The sequence below is a fragment of the Eulemur rufifrons genome, chromosome 23 (genome assembly GCF_041146395.1).
Source record: "Eulemur rufifrons isolate Redbay chromosome 23, OSU_ERuf_1, whole genome shotgun sequence".
Lineage (NCBI taxonomy): Eukaryota > Metazoa > Chordata > Mammalia > Primates > Lemuridae > Eulemur > Eulemur rufifrons.
In genome coordinates, this window is record NC_091005.1 from 15,499,826 (window position 1) to 15,516,823 (window position 16,998).

At 37.7% G+C, this 16,998-nt stretch overlaps 1 protein-coding gene across 1 annotated transcript in view; it reads left to right on the top strand.

The window, feature by feature from the left end:
- The window catches only part of HYDIN (HYDIN axonemal central pair apparatus protein), a 304,337-nt gene that overhangs the window by 98,555 nt on the left and 188,784 nt on the right, over positions 1–16,998 (top strand). The window contains exons 11-13 of the mRNA XM_069456333.1: positions 7,791–7,909; positions 12,788–13,011; positions 15,220–15,287. Of these exons, the coding sequence (XP_069312434.1) occupies positions 7,791–7,909; positions 12,788–13,011; positions 15,220–15,287 (411 nt within the window). The remainder of the gene's footprint in view (positions 1–7,790; positions 7,910–12,787; positions 13,012–15,219; positions 15,288–16,998) is intronic.

Sequence of the window (16,998 nt, forward strand, 5' to 3'; positions counted from 1 at the left end):
ATTCCAGATGCACCCACTTCCTTCAATTCCCAATTAAGATGAAACCTCATTGTCCATTTTCATTCTGTACATCAGAAAAGGGAAACATCTGAATTTTTAGGATAATTTCGGACTTGTGATTTTTATGTTAATTGAACTAAAAAATGGAGATTGAAATACATTTAGGAAAGAGAAAATCACCCCAATCATTAAAATCACCCCAGTCATTAAAAACTTTTTTGGGTTTTCAGAATAATAGCTGAGTAGTACTCTACATATTGGTAGGTTTTCTTTCTCAAAACTCATCAGACTGCAACCTCATAATAAGTTTTCTTCGTCCTAAAGAAATTTCCTGATCACCTATTCTGTTTAAATTATATTCTCAATTATCAACTCTTTCAAACTTAGAGAAAATATAGAGAATAATATACAAATATCCATGTATACATAATCTAGACTTTAAAAGTCTTGAACAAAAACAAATGACAAGGTATGCCTATGTTTTTGGTTAGGAAGATCAACATCATAAATAGATCAATTTTCCCTGTAAATATAATGTGATCCCAGTAATAATATCAGTAAGTTTTTTTTAATTAGTCAAGCTGATTCCAAAGTTCTTATGGAGAAAATAGATCAGCTAGGATTGCCTAGAAAATTCACACACACACACACACACACACACACACGAATGTGTGAGGACTAGCCTCACCATGTGTTAAGACTTATTAAAAACTGTAGTAGGGGCCAGGGACAGTGGCTCCCACCAGTAATCGTTGTGCTTTGGGAGGCCAAGGTGGGAGAATCGCCTGAGGCCAGGAGTTCAAGACCAGCATGGCAACATAGTGAGACCCCATCTTTACAAAAAATAGAAAAATTAGCCAGGCATGATGGTGTGCATCTGTAGTCCCAGTGACTCACAAGAACTCACTGGGTTAAAGTCAAGGTGTCAGCAGGGCTGGTTTCTTTTGGAGGTTCCCCAGAAAAATTCATTCCTTGTCTATTCCACCTTTTAAAACTGTCAACATTCCTTGGCTGGTGGCTGCATCACTCCCGTCTACTTAGGTCACATTGTCTTTTCAGCTTCTGTATCACATTTCCCTCTGCCTCCCTCTTAAGGACATCTGTGATTACATTTAGAGCCTACCAAGATAATGTAGGATAATCTCCCCATCTCAAAATTCTTAACTGCTTCTTTCAACACATAAGGTATTTTGCCATATGAAATAATATTTACAGGAATGACAATGTGAATATCTTTGAGGGCCATTGTACAGTCTCCCACAGATCCCATGTGGATGTCCACTGTTTTAGCTCTTTACACTACAGAGTCCAGCTTTCATCACTAATCTTTAATACCTGCTCTGATATAAATCAAATTCACATATATGTGTGCATCCATTCTAAGTACTCCGTTCCCTTTGTTGTTTTGTATTTTCTGTCCCAATACCACACTATCTTAATTACAATAGCTTTATGTTAATACCAAATTTTAATGTTTGAAAAGTCAAGTCCCTCCAATTTATTCTTCTTTAGGAATGTCTTGTTATTATTGGCCTTTTGATTTCCCATTTAAATTTTAGAATCAACCTACCAAATTCCACCAGATGGCCTTTTTTTTTTTTTTTCCAGCAGTGCATTGAATTTATAGCTATAGATCACCTGGGGGGAAATTGACCTCTTCATGATAGTGAATCTTCCTTTTCAAGAATATAGTCTAGTTCTCTATTTATTTTCTTGTTTAGATCTTTGTTGATATCTTTCTATAAAGTTACAATTTTTGCCTTGAAGGTCACAAATGTATTTTGTTGATTTTATTTCTAGGCACTTTATATTGTTGTTACTATTATAAATAGAATCTTGAAAAATAAATTTTTGATTTTTTTCTGGGTATAGAAATATAGTTGACTTTTGTATATTGATTTGGTAACCCTCAGTCCTACTCTTATTAATTTTAAGAATTTGTTTATAGATTTTGTTAGATTTTCCAGGTAGACAGTCCTAAACTATATGAATAATGGCAGTTTGTTCTGCCAATTCATACTCTCTCCACCCCCCTTTTTTGTCTTACTGCATAGGAATGGGACTCCAGTATGATATTGAACATCTAGGGTATCTTAGATTGTATCTTAGTCTGTTTGGGCTGCTATAACAAAATACCATAGACTAGGTAATTTATAAACAACAGAAATTTATTCCTCACAGTTCTGGAGGCTGGACAGTCCAAGATCAAGGCAGCAGCAGCAGATCTGGTGTTTGGAGGGGCCCATTCTTCATAGATGGTGCCTTCTTGTTGTGTCTTCACATGATGGAAGGGGCAAATAAGCTCTCTCGGGCCTCTTCCATAAGAGCACTAACTAACCCCATTTATGAAGGCTCCACCCAAAGGCCCCACTTCTTAATATCATTACCTTGGGAATTAGGATTTGGTAATATGAATTTGAGGGGGAGGAAACAAAGATTCAGACCATAGCAGATGGCAAAATTTTGAAAGCCCGTTGTTTGCATTTTCTGGTATGTAATGAATGCAATGAAATCTGTTGCATTCAGGAATTTCAAGGTCATTAAAGGGGTTCTGTAGCACATCTCTCTCTCTCTCTCTCTCTGCTTCTCATATATGAAACCAGAAGGCTGTAATCATAGATAAGAAACTGCTTTATGTCAAAAAAACATTTTAATATTTTTCTCTTCCAGTAGGAATCTGTCCTTAGAGCTTACTAAGATCTTTCATGCTTGTCTCCCTTGCTGCCTTTTGCCAAGATAAGAAAAATATCTACTTAGAAAATCTTATGGAAAAGTAGTATTTATAATATGACTCTAAAATTTAGACTAACTCTTAGAAATGCAACACTGGATATTACTTGTATTCCCATTCTATCCTGAGTGAGGGAAATGGCCAGTTACAAATAAGACAGATTCCTTTGAAGTAATTAATAGTTACCAAAGAAACATTGCCTCCCTACTTTATTACAACACACCTCCATTTTTTTTAAGGAAGGCATTCAAGGTAACAGATGGAGAAAGTTTTAGGCCTGACAGTTATAAATAGTCCTGCAGTTTATTCCATGATATATTTGTAGTTCTCTTTCTTTGCCATTCCAAAAGTTGGATCTCAATCAAAATACTTTTCTCTTGACCAAAGAGTACACACTATTGCCAATAGATTAGAACTCTAAATAGAGTAGGATGATGAGGTTTGGGCCCTTGGAAGTTTTACTTATGTTATAGAGTACTTGTCATCAGTGACACCTAATCTTTAAAGAAACTTCTTTTCCAGGGAATAGAAGAACTCTTTGGGTAAATCAGCTGTCCTAAGGATTGCTCTTTATAATCAAAGTAATATTTGCCTAACTAATGACTGCCGTGTTGCCAAGAACTAGAGGGAATAAAGGGACAAGTATTCCTTTCTTTAAAAGGACATTCATGGGGAGAAAGCATTAAAGATACAAGAGCTAAATAGCAACAGAAGACAGTGAAACATAAAATGTCACAAGGCATTATAATGATGATAATAAAGTAGAAATATCACTTGGTTGTTCCAAGTGTATTTGCTGTAATTCTGAAAATTCCATCTAACAGAGCATCAGAAGTATTTTGAACGTTCAAAATGTTACATACAGAGTAAATATATCCTTTTTCCTTAAAGAACTTGAAATTTAAATGGTGGAAATTTAAGGAAAATCATCAAACTAGCAAATATTTTCAAGAGTAGTGATATCCCCACTGCTGGGGAGGATGTGGAGAGACAGGAACCCTTAAATACTGTTGATGTTTGTGGGCAATTAGTACAACCATTCTGGAGGGCAATATCCGTATAGCTATCAAAATCCCAAATGTACATCCCTTTGTTTCAGAAATATACTTCTAGTAACGGTAGGCTGGGTAATTTTGATTAAATCTCTCACTTAGAACAACTAGAAAAACAAAGCAAAATATTTTCAAAAGTCTGTTTTGAAGGCAAAAGAGAGCTACTAGGACAGTGAAGAATTATGGTGAGCCAAGATCCAGGAGAAGGAAACCAAGACCATCAGACTTTGGGGGCCACTTTTCCTTAAAGATGCTGCCTTTTTGGTAGAAACTGCAGAGAGGCTGAAAAGTTAAGTAGGGTTAGGGAAGAAAACATAGAAGTTCCTGGGATGTCAAGAAGAAAAGATCCCAGTTATCTCCCAGACTTGGGTGGGAGCAGGGACTGAAAATGGACCAGCCCTCACAAAGACTGAAGCTCAGCTTTGAATCATTTTTCAGATAATGATTTGATTCAGACAATTCTCCCCTGAGGTTCCAGAAGATAATCTCTAATGTTCTAAGGCACCTATTATTTATGAGGAATTAACTTCTTTCTTTTATATCTGGGAAGGTACTAGCTCCATATCCTTCTTGAGAGAATTGAGAAACTAATCACTCAAATGATTTGTTACAGGGCTTAATTCTTTCACAAAATCTTAGCTGAGAACAGTTATATTGGATTATCTGGGATTATATACACTAATCAGCACTCAGTAAAGAAGTAACCAGGCATGTGAGGAGATAAGACGATCTGATAGAAAACCAAGATAAACAACAGAAGCAAATTCGTGAACCAGAAAACAGGATTATCAGACATAGATTTTTTTAAATGTTTTTATCAGACGAAAGTAAGCAGAGGACTGGAAACTATAAAAATTCTAATGGAAAATCTAGAACTGAAAAGTTGTATTAACAAATTAAGAACTCAGTGGATGAATTTAACAGCTTGTTAGTTATAGCCAGAGGTAGATTGTGTGAACTGAGAGTCAGCTAAATCAAAAGAAATATCTGAAAATACTGAAGCATGTAGAGATAAAATACAGAAAAGAAAAAAAGAATCTAATGGAATGTGGCAAAAAGGACATATACACACAAATACACATACACACATACATATATAAGTGTGTGTATGTGTATTTGTGTGTGTGTGTGTATATATTTTTTTAAAAGAGAGAGAAGTGAAAAGTAGACCAGAAACAATATTTGAAAAAATAATGACTGAAATGTTTCAAAAATTGATGAAAGGTATTTATTCACATATTCAAGAAGTGCTACAAATGCCAGAAAGGATAAATGCAACCACAGCTGGGTACATCATAATAAAATTGCTGAAAACCAAAGGCAAAAATCAATCAATATGTAGTCATAAAAACATTCAGAAGACAAGACATACTATCTCAAAGGAGCAATGACACTATGAGCTGTCTTCTCAACAGAAACAGTGGAATGATATATCTTCAAAGTGCTTGAATAAAATATAGGAAAATTATTCACAGATACATATCTGAAGATAATAATTACACTGTAAATTGTTGTAGTGAAAAATTGGAGACCACGTAAATGTCCAGTAAGATGTTTAAAAATATTTACCTCTCAGGCCGGGCGCGGTGGCTCACGCCTGTAATCCTAGCACTCTGGGAGGCCGAGGTGGGCGGATCGTTTGAGCTCAGGAGTTCAAGACCAGCCTGAGCAAGAGCGAGACCCCATCTCTACTAAAAATAGAAAGAAATTATATGGACAGCTAAAATATATATATAGAAAAAATTAGCCGGGCATGGTGGCGCATGCCTGTAGTCCCAACTATTCGGGAGGCTGAGACAGGAGGATCCCTTGAGCTCAGGAGTTTGAGGTTGCTATGAGCTAGGCTGATGCCACGGCACTCACTCTAGCCTGGGCAACAAAGTGAGACTCTGTCTCAAAAAAAAAAAAAATATTTACCTCTCTACAGTTGACCATGCAACCATTAAGAAGGAGACAGTAGATCTGTAGATAATGAAATGTTAAAATATTCCAAGTGTATTGTTAAGTGAAAAAAAGCAGGTTACAAAGGGATGTAGTATATGCTCTCACTTACATTAACAGTGTGTTGATATAATTAAATATGGTGTGACAGGCACCAAAATGTTAACAGTGGTTATCTTTGGATGATGGAATTATGAGAGAATTTTCACCTTCTCTTTAATTTTTATAATGATCATGTATTATCAAACATGGATATTTTATTTTAAAAAGGGGAACAAAATTACTTCAAAGGTTATATGTTCTGTCTTGCCCCTGGGTCCATTGTGGTTGTGTTATAATGGGTATTGTTAAATGCATTTCATTATCTCTATATGGAAGAAACTCTGCAAAGTAAAGGTCAGGTAAGACCCCTAGACTCAGATCCCTAATACCCTGGATCTTCCTAAATTTAGGGAAGATCAGTATGAACAATGTCCCTTCGAGCCCCATAGTGGCTCTCATTTTGTGAGAAGCATTAATCAGTGGTCACCCTTCTCTGATTTAGAGAAATTGCTTTTCTTTATAAGAAACTTCAGAATAATAAGAATTGGGTTAAAATTTTGACGTTTTTTTCCTGCTATAAATTCCAGTATATTCTGTTCCCTAAAGGTAAAAAAACAAGCAGTATTCCTATTTCCTAAAGATAAAATGTGTTTGGATCATAATTCCAAAAGATGCAATCCTGAATGCCATAATCCCAAATGTTGAGATCCTGAAAGATCAGAATCTCTGAAATCTAAATCCGTAAAGTCTAAAATTCTAAAAATCACAATCCTGAAAGATTAAAATCCTGAATGTTGAAATCTTGAAAGCTGAATTCTGGGAAAGGGATTGATGTGTTTTCAGTTGTACATAGGATAGTTGCCTCATGTTAGGCAGAATTATTGCCTTGTTATTGTCTTTATTTGGAAATTTTGTATCATTTAAGGAGATGCATAAGGGTACCAGGTTGACAAGGGGCGGGCTTGTGGACTTAAATTTAGGTGTCAACTTGACTGGATTAAGGGATATCTAGAAAACTGGTGAGGCATTATTTTGGGTGTGTCTGTGAGGGTGTTCCCAGAGAGCAGTGTGTGAGTCTGAGTGGACTAAGTGGGAGAAGACTTGCTCTCAGTGTCATGGATACCATCCAACTGGCCAGGGGCCTAGGGAGAACAAATACGGAACACAAAATGGGCTCTCACGCTCTCTCCCTCTCTGTCAGAGCTAGGACAGACTTTTCTTCTGTTCCCTGGACATCAGAAATTTGACTCCACAAAAGCGCATTATCACAATGTTGACTTTGTATACAAGCATTGCGCATGTACATAAAAATGTTGAAACTTCCTCAATAAATGAACAGATGTCCTTTTTGCACATTTGCATTTGTGAAAGATAAAATTTCTCAAGATCTCAGCTCTTTGGGTTACTGCATATGTGGTGGTGACCCGTCATGGTTTTTCATCGATTGTGTCAAAAGACTTCGGCTGTTTGTCACAGTATTTCAGATGACTGCAGTTACAAAGCTGGGTGTCTGCAGTTACCAACCATAGTGGTGTGCATTTGCACATTCCCTTTTGACCTATTTCTTTGTGAATATGGTTTGTCTGCTCATAACCGTTATACCCAAGTGACTGTCATTCGCATACCTGAGTGTTTATGCTTGCAAAAATATGTATTTTATTATTGCCTATTTTATTGTGGAAAGTAGCCAAAGAAATGTTCTGTTGTGTTTTCATGTTTCTCAAATAAATCCCCTTTTATAAAGGTAAATAAATATCTTTTGAAGATTTTTTAAATTATTTTTTCCAGAATTATATTTTTGGGATTTTCATCTTTTGGGATTTCGGCATTCAGGATTGTGTCTTTCAGGATTGTGATCAGCTCCCACGTAGGATACATCTTGAGCATTGATGAAATTGCCAGTCCCTCAGTGCAGTGCAGGGAGTTGTTTAATAATCTTGATTGTTTACAGTGGTAACAAGTTGTGGGTAATTCGGGGCAATAAAGCACCATTTAGGCTCATAAAATCTGAATTGTTTTTATAGGCCGAGAGATCCGTCTGCCCCTCCGAATCAAAGGGGAGGGAATGGGACCTAAGATTCACTTCAACTTTGAATTGCTCGATATTGGGAAAGTTTTTATTGGATCTGTACATTGTTATGAGGTAAGCGCTAGAATTGTCCATTGAGACTCCAAACAGTACTTGGCTTTTTTTTTGTTTGTTTTACTTTATGTTTTTATTTGTACAATCAGATCCATTAGCTACTACTCATCCTTATTTAGACTCTGAAATGCTCTGACTCTTTCTACTCCCTCCTGGCAGGTTGAGGGGAACAACTTTTTCCATCTTCATCAACCCTCTCTAACTTTACTAAAAAGGCAAAAAGCATCAACACTCTAGTTTAATTTGTTTTAATCCTCATCATTTTGTAGATTGCAAAGGGGAAAACCATAAATACATCTCTCCATCTGTTTAGTGCTTGTTCTCCAACAACAAAAAAATCCTACAGATCAGAGGATAGAGAACCTTTTACATTTTCTAGACTGTCCTAATGAGGATGGCTGTTTTCACACTTAGAATTTTCTCTGAATGCACTAGTTTCCAATCCATGTTTAAAAACCCAATCATCATGGTTTCTGGTAAAGACCTGCTTGCTTTGTCTTTCCAGTTAAACAGAAAATGAAATTTTACACGTTGTATTCATGGGTTCTTCTGGATCAATGTTATGTCAATGTCACCTCATCACTAAATTGTATCTGGGGTTTATTTTTACGCTATTTCAAAGCTATGACCATTGAAACTTTGTTTTAGAAAGCTTCCTAAATTGTATATGGTTGTATATTTATAGAGGTAAGAAAAGCAGTTATTTAATGAGTGAGAAATACGTGTCAGGTTCCATGCTTTATTGTGTGTGCCTGTCTATGTGTTTATGTGTGTGTAATTTCTGATCCTCAGAAAACTGTGCAAGGTAGGTTTTATTATACCTATTTTACAAATGAGAAGTACGAGTCATGCAGTGGTTAGTACCATCAACAGCATTGTCCTTAATGTGCTTTGAGGACAGTGCTGGTGCCTTGCCATCCATTAGTTCATTTATTCCTCACAAAACCCTACAGAGTCGGTACAATTACTATTCCTACTTTGTAGCTAAGTAAGTGGAGGTGTAGACAAGCTTTACTAGTTAAGGTAACACTAGATACTGTAATAAATACAAAAGCATATATATCAAATACTGTAGAAATTTTTTCGTTGTTGTTGCTTACATAAAATCCAAAACAAAGAGGAAATGAGCTCAGGGAACAGCAAACCTGACCGCCAGAGGAGTTGAGGAACTTGGCAAGGTCATACAACTTGTAACGTTAGTGAGAACTGGGTTGCCAGCGCCCTTTCTCCTGCTCTGGGAAGAGAAGGTCTTTGCTGACCTCTCAGTCTTTCAGGCCCTCAGCATCGCACCTTTTCACCATGGGCAAATCCAGCCTCCAGCCAACCCAGCTCTTAGCCCAGCCTAACCTGGCATGGGGACAGTGTCCTGCATTCCCACGTTCACTAGGGTAAATGTGGCCTAAATGGGGTGATGTGAAAGGTAAAGAGAGAGGTTAATGTCATGATGAGATGGAATATACACAGGAACACAATATAAATGGAGAAGTCAGTCTCATGACTGTCATCAAAGGACAAGTGGCACAGCTGCATTCTGCATTGTCCTGGATTGCATTTGAGAGAAAGAGTGCTTAGGGAGAGGAAAAAAAGTACAATAGTTCTTATTAAATTGATATTATGTCTGTAATTGGTGCAGTGTGAACTTCCCTTATATCTTCCAGACTTATAAGTGCCACGTCAGAAATAGATCTTTAGTTCTGATGCAAAATGGATAGGATTTCCCTGAGTGCAAATTTAACAGAAGTGTACTTTGAGCCACTGCTTCCCAGTCTCCCTGATTTTAATAGTAAAGCAAACCACAGCCAGCTAAGTAAGTGTTCAATGAGGTGATGTATCAGATCGGACACCTTTGAGAGCTGTGCAGTGTGGCAGAGAAGGACGTGTAAGGTGCTTCTTACAGGAAGATTTTGCACTCTCTGCGTATTTAATGCTGATGCTTCATTGCATCCTTCAATTTATTACATTACCTCCATGAGACAAATTTGAATAACTAGCTATCGCCCTTAGTCATTGCTGAGCTTAGCAGATACATAGAGAATAAGCTATAGCCCCAAGAGTATACGCTACTCCCCAGTGTAATTAAGAAGGAAAACAAATAAGAGGTGAAGTTGTATTATCAATTTTCTCCTCTCCAAAGTGTTGGACCACAAGGGTAAGAGTATTACCAGGAATCAAAAGACCTCAGAATTATGTCCCAAATTATTGGCTGGATTCTGTATTCATAAGTAGGTGCTTCTTTGTCAGGGGGAGAAGAATGACATGCATATTCTTAAAAATGGAGGAACTGTCACAATACAGAAAATCTGGATAAAACATTCCTGTTAACCAAAAAAACAAAAGGCATTCCATGCACCTCTTCAAAGAGAAGAACAGGGTCCTTCAAGTTACCACGTAATGCCTTCAATTTGCTTTTGAGTTACCACTAGTATATGTTAGTTGCTTCTTAAGCACAGGTAAATTTTAAACCCATTCTGCTCGGGCTGGAGATAGAAATAACAGTCACTATCATTTATAACCAGTATTTGCCAGCCACTGTTCTAAAAGTTAGATAAATTAATAGATTTAATCTTACCTCAATATGAGAGGCTAGTAGTACTGACATTTTACAGATGGAGAAACTGGGGCACAGAGAAGCTAGGTAGTCCAAGGTTACACAGCTAGTAAGTCAATGGCAAAGCTGGGATTTGAACCCAGGCAGCTTGGCTCCAGAGTCAACAGCTGTAATCGCTTTTCTACATGGTACCATTAAAAGGAATGAAGGGAGAAGCATGATTCTTACTACCAGTGAGCTTAGAACGAGGGAATGGGAAAGAAACATAAAAGATGAATAAAATAGCTAGCAGCAATTACTTATATATCCATTTTGGTGCATTGGCCATCTTCTCTCAGTGGAAATGGCTGTCTTCTTCTGCAGAGGCTGCTGACTCTCTCCTGCATATGCTCTTTTTTTTTAATTTCAGCTTATTATGGGGGTACAAAAGTTCAGGTTATATAATTGCCCATGTCCTGCCCATCCCCCCAAGTCAGAGCTTCAAGCGTGTCCATTCCCCAGATAGTGCCCATTGCACTCATCATGTAGTTATACCCCCATCCCCTCCCCTCACCCCTATCCCCCCAAGTCAGAACATTCAAGTGTGACCATTCCCCAGACAGTGCGCAACACACTCATCATGTAGGCATATACCCATCCCCTCCCCTCTCCCCCCACCTCAGTCCGATACCCAATTGGTGTTATTCGCAAATGTGCACTTAGGTGATGATCAGGGAAACCAATTTGCTGGTGAGTACATGTGGTGCTTATTTTTCCATTCTTGGATACTTCAGTTAATAGAATGGGTTCCAACTCTCTCCAGGAGAACAAAAGGGATTCATAACGGTGATTTAGAATCCCTGCATATGCTCTTGATGTCTTCTTCCCTGCTTTTCAAGAAGCAAGCTGAGCCCATGAACTCATCCTCCTGTACATCCACCCAGACCTCATTCCCTTGGTTACTGAACCCTATTCTCTTACAACAGGCATCAGTTCATCGAGTGCTTCCTCTAGGCTGGGCACTGAGTATGCATTATCTCATTTAATACAGATATACTCAGTTTCCTCTAAAAATATCTTCACACAGTTTAGCCACTCCCTTCTCACTTTTCACCATGAATCTTCTCAAAACAGAAATCTAAACTAGCCACCACTATTTCCTCTGCACGCACTCACACCCTAAACATTTGTCCTCTGGATTCTGTTATCCTACCCTGTTGGAATAACTCTCTGCTTCAAGGTCAGGGATGACTTCTAATTCAAAATTAAAAATTGGTAACCTTTTCTCAGAGCTTGTTCTCCTTACCTCTGTCCACATATGACCTCTTCTGGGACTCCTCCTCCCTGAGCTTCCAGGTTTCTGATACGCCTCACATTTTCCTGCCAACTTTCTGAAAGTTTCCTGGTGCTCTCCCTTGTTCTTTGTCCTCCAAAACCCTAAGTGTGGGTTGCGGGAAGTTTCTGTAAAAATCAAGAGAACATGCTCTTCACCATGCTAGGTGTAAGGCCAGCATTGGCAAGGAATTGAGGCGGTGTCTTTGGATGCCAGGAGTAGAACAGTGTGGCTGAAGTGCAGGTTCCCATACAGGAATTGTGAGAGGTTAGGGCAGAAGCATTAGACTGAGGCCTGCTGTGGAGGTCTCAGAATATCGGGCACGAGCTCTTCACAGACACACACAGAACCTTGTGTGCAACCAAATATGGCCAATAACATGGTTCCAGAACACTAACATAGGAATACAACTTTTCTGTAGTAAAACAGTTGCTTCCATAAGAATTTCGAAACAATCATCCATCTAGTGGAATTTGAGTTGAAAATATCCCAATAGGATGAAACCTCATAGCACAACAAAGAGGATTGTTGTCGACTGGAATCCACAATGATGTCTCATTTACATTGTTTAAGCTACATTATAAGCATAGGATTAGGCAGTTCTTGCTAGTCTGTTCCGACTTGCTTTTTATTTTTCAGCATGCTGCCTTAACCTCAGCCTTTTCCTACGTATATGAGAAATACCTTCCCTTCCTTTGTTTACTTTACAGAGAGTACCAAAAAAAAAAAGGTATTTTAAAGTAGATATGATTGTGATTAGTTGTGATAGCATAAGTATAATACATATGACTAAGTTCATTTTAAAGAGGAGACTAAAAACGTAAAAGTACTCTCTGGCTTAGAAGTCCTGTCTTCAAACATTCAGAACATCAGACTGTTCCTTTGTCTCTGAGAGTTTTTCTTTGATTCCAATTCCAGTAACTTTCTCTAGTGTTATGTTAAATAGTATAGCCACATGCTTATATGAAAATAGGTCAGAGGTCCATTGACCTTTTCATTCTTGCCTTTATTGATACAGGCAATACTGTACAACAAAGGCAGCATCGACGCCATTTTCAGTGTGATACCTCCAACGTCACCTTTGGGGGCCTGCTTTGTTTTCAGTCCCAAGGAAGGTATCATCGAACCAAGTGGAGTCCAGGCTGTCCAGATCTCCTTCAGTTCTGCCATCCTGGGGCACTTTGAAGAAGAGTTCCAGGTCAATGTCAGTGGGGCACCTGAGCCTGTGAAATTGACCATTAGGTAAGGCGTATTTATAACTCACATAGAATCTAACTGAAGTTTTTACCTACTGCTTTCTTGAACTTGATAACTAGCTCGTATCTTGGATGTCCATAACTGTGTGTTGATAGGAACACATCCGCATAAAGGGGTGTGTTAAATCTCTACCATTGTTTCCCTAGTAAACATGTGTAACTTATTGTAATATGCCATTTGGGGATCTAGTTTCTATGTAAATTATAACCTTATTAAAGAAGGATTTAAACATCAAACTTATTTCTAGTTACTCTCTATTTTAGGATGTTTAGAGAAACTAAGTTATTATAGTAACACTTGAATAAAGTCATCTTCTTGGCTAAGCTTTGGCTGTTATCACAGTTTCTCTAAACCTTCATCTTTTGTTTTTATCTTAAGGAAATTCTTTACATGACCTCACCTACACTGCCTCCAAGCATTGTAAACACATTGCTCTATTTAGATTCCCACAGCGACGGGTTATTAATTACTATGGCAGTCTCTCCTATTATGGTGACTACTAGCAAAACCTCCCTCCATTTACAAGCTGAAGTCTCCCTTGCGGGCTGGGGATAACAGAGAAAACAGACAGACACACATGACATGAAGGATCCTAGGAAAATTTATTGATCTCATGATAATCTACTGGAAATTCAGAACTATTGATCTTTAAATGGTGAATTGTATGGTATATGAATCATGTCTCAATGAAGCTTTCGTTTTAAAAAATTTCTAGGATCCTATAATAATTGAATAATAGTTCTGCCATTTCCTGGGTGAATTTTTAAAATCTTTAATCTCTTATCCTAAAGATCCCAAAGTAGTAGTTCATGTCACTAACAATGTCTGAACAGGTTAAGGAGTACTTGGGTTTTCCACTGTTAATAACAGGATTTAGGAATCTCCCAGGAAGCTGCTCACAAGTGAACTTGGACTAGTTAGTACTCTTGTTGCTCTCTGGAGGTTAAGTCTTTCATTCTGTCTTCTGGACATTACCATTTGCCTGAATTCTTATGCCACTTTCTTATTTTGGATGTTCATCTCTGGTTCCTTTGAAAGGGAAGAAAAACCTGACTATGGAAGGAATGTTTGTGGGGCTCTATCCCCTAACTAATCACCAGTTGCTGAGAGAAATGGATCTATCTAAATTCCCTTTCCAACTTCACTTCCTTTAAAGCTCAGTATTTCGTGTATCCAAAAATGTCCTAGCACTCCAAACCACTAACAATAATTTTGAAAACCTGGTAAAAATCTTGACTCACAAATAAATGTCTAGTCATAAAGGGCGAAAATGCATGTAGAATGTATCGTCTATTCCCAGATCCACAAATTAACACTGACTTCACTTATTGCTTTGTCACAAATACTTTCTTGGGCCTTGGGCCCAAGAAATGTCTATAAAGTTAATGTGGGTACTGGAATTTTGTTTCTTACTCTTTTATTGCCAGCTACTCTTTTTCAATACCACATGATTTTTGCTAGTATGCCTTGAAAGATCAGCATATTATACTTTACTGTTTCTATTTATTCCTTTAATTACATGACACAATATTTTAAGTGGTTGGATAAACAACACTGTAAAATTAATGTGATTTTTAAAATTACCATTCTCTCCTGTTTCTGCATATGTAATTTTATAAAGTTTGAACCATAGCATAGATATATTTTGTATTCAATTGGTTTCACTTAACGTATCACAATAATTCAATCATTCTCTCTCGTAGTCTTTAAAATTATAATTTTAACAGACCACTGCGTTGATGTATGGTACAACCTTGGCATAGGCTGTCCTAATATTCAGAATCCCTGTTAGAATTAATGTGACCATATCTAAGTCCAAATGTTATTATTCAGCCACAGTTCCCTCTGTTATATGTACTTTTGAACAAATGTGGTTCAACTTCTACACTGATTAAATGACTGCTTTCTGCAATTTTGTGAGCTTCTTTCCTATTTTCCTTAGGTAGGAAATAAGGTAATAAGTTAACCACAGCACCATTTGCTAAAACCCACAGTTTGAGTCTTAAAAAAGAATTTTAAGAACCGTGTGATAGACCATCATCTCATAGGTTCTTTAAATCCTAGATGCTATAGTTGATTTGCTATCAAGTTATAGGTTTTAGTACCCAGCCTCACCCTCACCCCCGTTCCTGATTGTTTCCCTGAATTCACTGGAACCTCTCCTGACTCCCCCACCTTGTATTCTTCTTCCAGAGGCTGTGTCATTGGACCTACCTTCCATTTTAATGTTCCTGCTCTGCACTTTGGTGATGTTGCCTTTGGTGAGTAATTTTCCGTTTTAAATTCAAAATTGGATAGAATTCATTTTCTCTCTATGTAGGAGGAGGGAGGTTTAAAAAGAACCTCTCTTACCACTTTTTATGGATAATAGCCAAGAGGACCTAGAATTGTGCTTTCCTTGCTCTGTGGCAGTAGCGCAGTAGTGTCGTGGTGCCATTTCTTGGTTTATACGTGAAAGCAGTAGCTGTGTCCTGGGCACCAGCAGCTGTCGGGCCATGGCTGTCTGCCCTTTTCCAACAGTAAGACAACAGAGAGCCTTAGGCTTCATCCACTATCTGAACATTGTGAACACTGTTTCAGCGCAGCCTCTAATTTGCCAGTCTGGCTACACAGCAGCCTCTTCACAGAGATGCTGTCAAGTCTAAAGTGAACTCGGTGGTGCTTTGATTCAGGTGTTCCATCCCTTCATGTTGAAGGCTCTTATATATTTTTGTGTTGTTTTCTCACTTAATTACTTCCTTAAGCCATTTCTTCCTGTCTAAGCTTCCCCAATAATAAAAATGATAACAACAGTTGCAGCAGAAGCTCTATTTATTGGTTACTTCTTGTGTTTCAGTCACTGCTAAGAGGATCACATGCAGTACTATGTTGAAATCTTTTAGCAGTCCAGTAGGGGGGTGCTGCTTAACATACCCATTTTAGAGATGGAAGCACTGAGTCTTGGAACAGTTAAATAATTTCCTAAGGTCACACAGTAGTGGCGAAATTAGTATTTCAATTGAGATCTCTCTGAATTTGTGTACTGTCACAGGGGTGATATTGACCCTAAAGGGGCAAAAACTGGTCTTTGAGTGGTTAAAAAAAACTTAAATATAACAATGGTTTGTGGTTCTCCAAAGTTCAATGCTACCCAACATAATCTTACTCCTTAATATTTAATTTCTCTTATTAGGAGAATTGAAATCTAATTTAAATCATGTTTAATTAATTTTCTTTATTTAAAATTAATTTACCTTTTTTTGGAGGTGATGATAAAAAAGGTTGAGAAATACTAGTCTAAATACATATTCTATAATCTTTTCCATTTTGCCTCCTTGCTTCCCAATTTGACTTTTGCTTCGTTTCCAGTAGGCCTGTCTTCTTTGGGGGAAAACAGTTCTTTGGAAAACGATTATTGTGGACAGAGAAGCCATTACAAAATAGGATGACCCATCTGGGATTTGAGGGCAGAGTTGTTGAGCTACACATAAGCATGAAAAGATGCATTATAATTGTCTCTTCCATGACCCTGGTATGAACTGGCAGCATTTAACTCAAGGGGAAATATCGAAATTGACTTGAGGAGGGTGTAAAGTAGGGAATCGGGGCAAAGCTTAATTGTAATAATCACAGATCTTAGAAAGGTTGGTAGAAGAGATCATAGTAGGTGTAAGCAAAGCCTGCCCAAGCAAGTTGTCATTAACAGTAAGGGAGACATAGCAGGGTCTATCGGAATTGTATAACCTTTAAATAGGAGATGGAATAACATGGCAAAATGATGAAGAACAAAAGCATGCAAAGGAGAGTATGAGAATCAGTAATGTCAGGCATCTAGCAAAATCTCATCCCATCAGTCTTGGGCAGGAGCTGTTTACTTCGTGTAAAGTCTGCTTGTTCTGGGGATCTCGAAATAGCATTCTATTTCTGAAGGTCATCTGCTTCTGGAAGTTTTTTAGAAAACCTCCATTTAAGATCTCCAGTGAGAGTATTTTT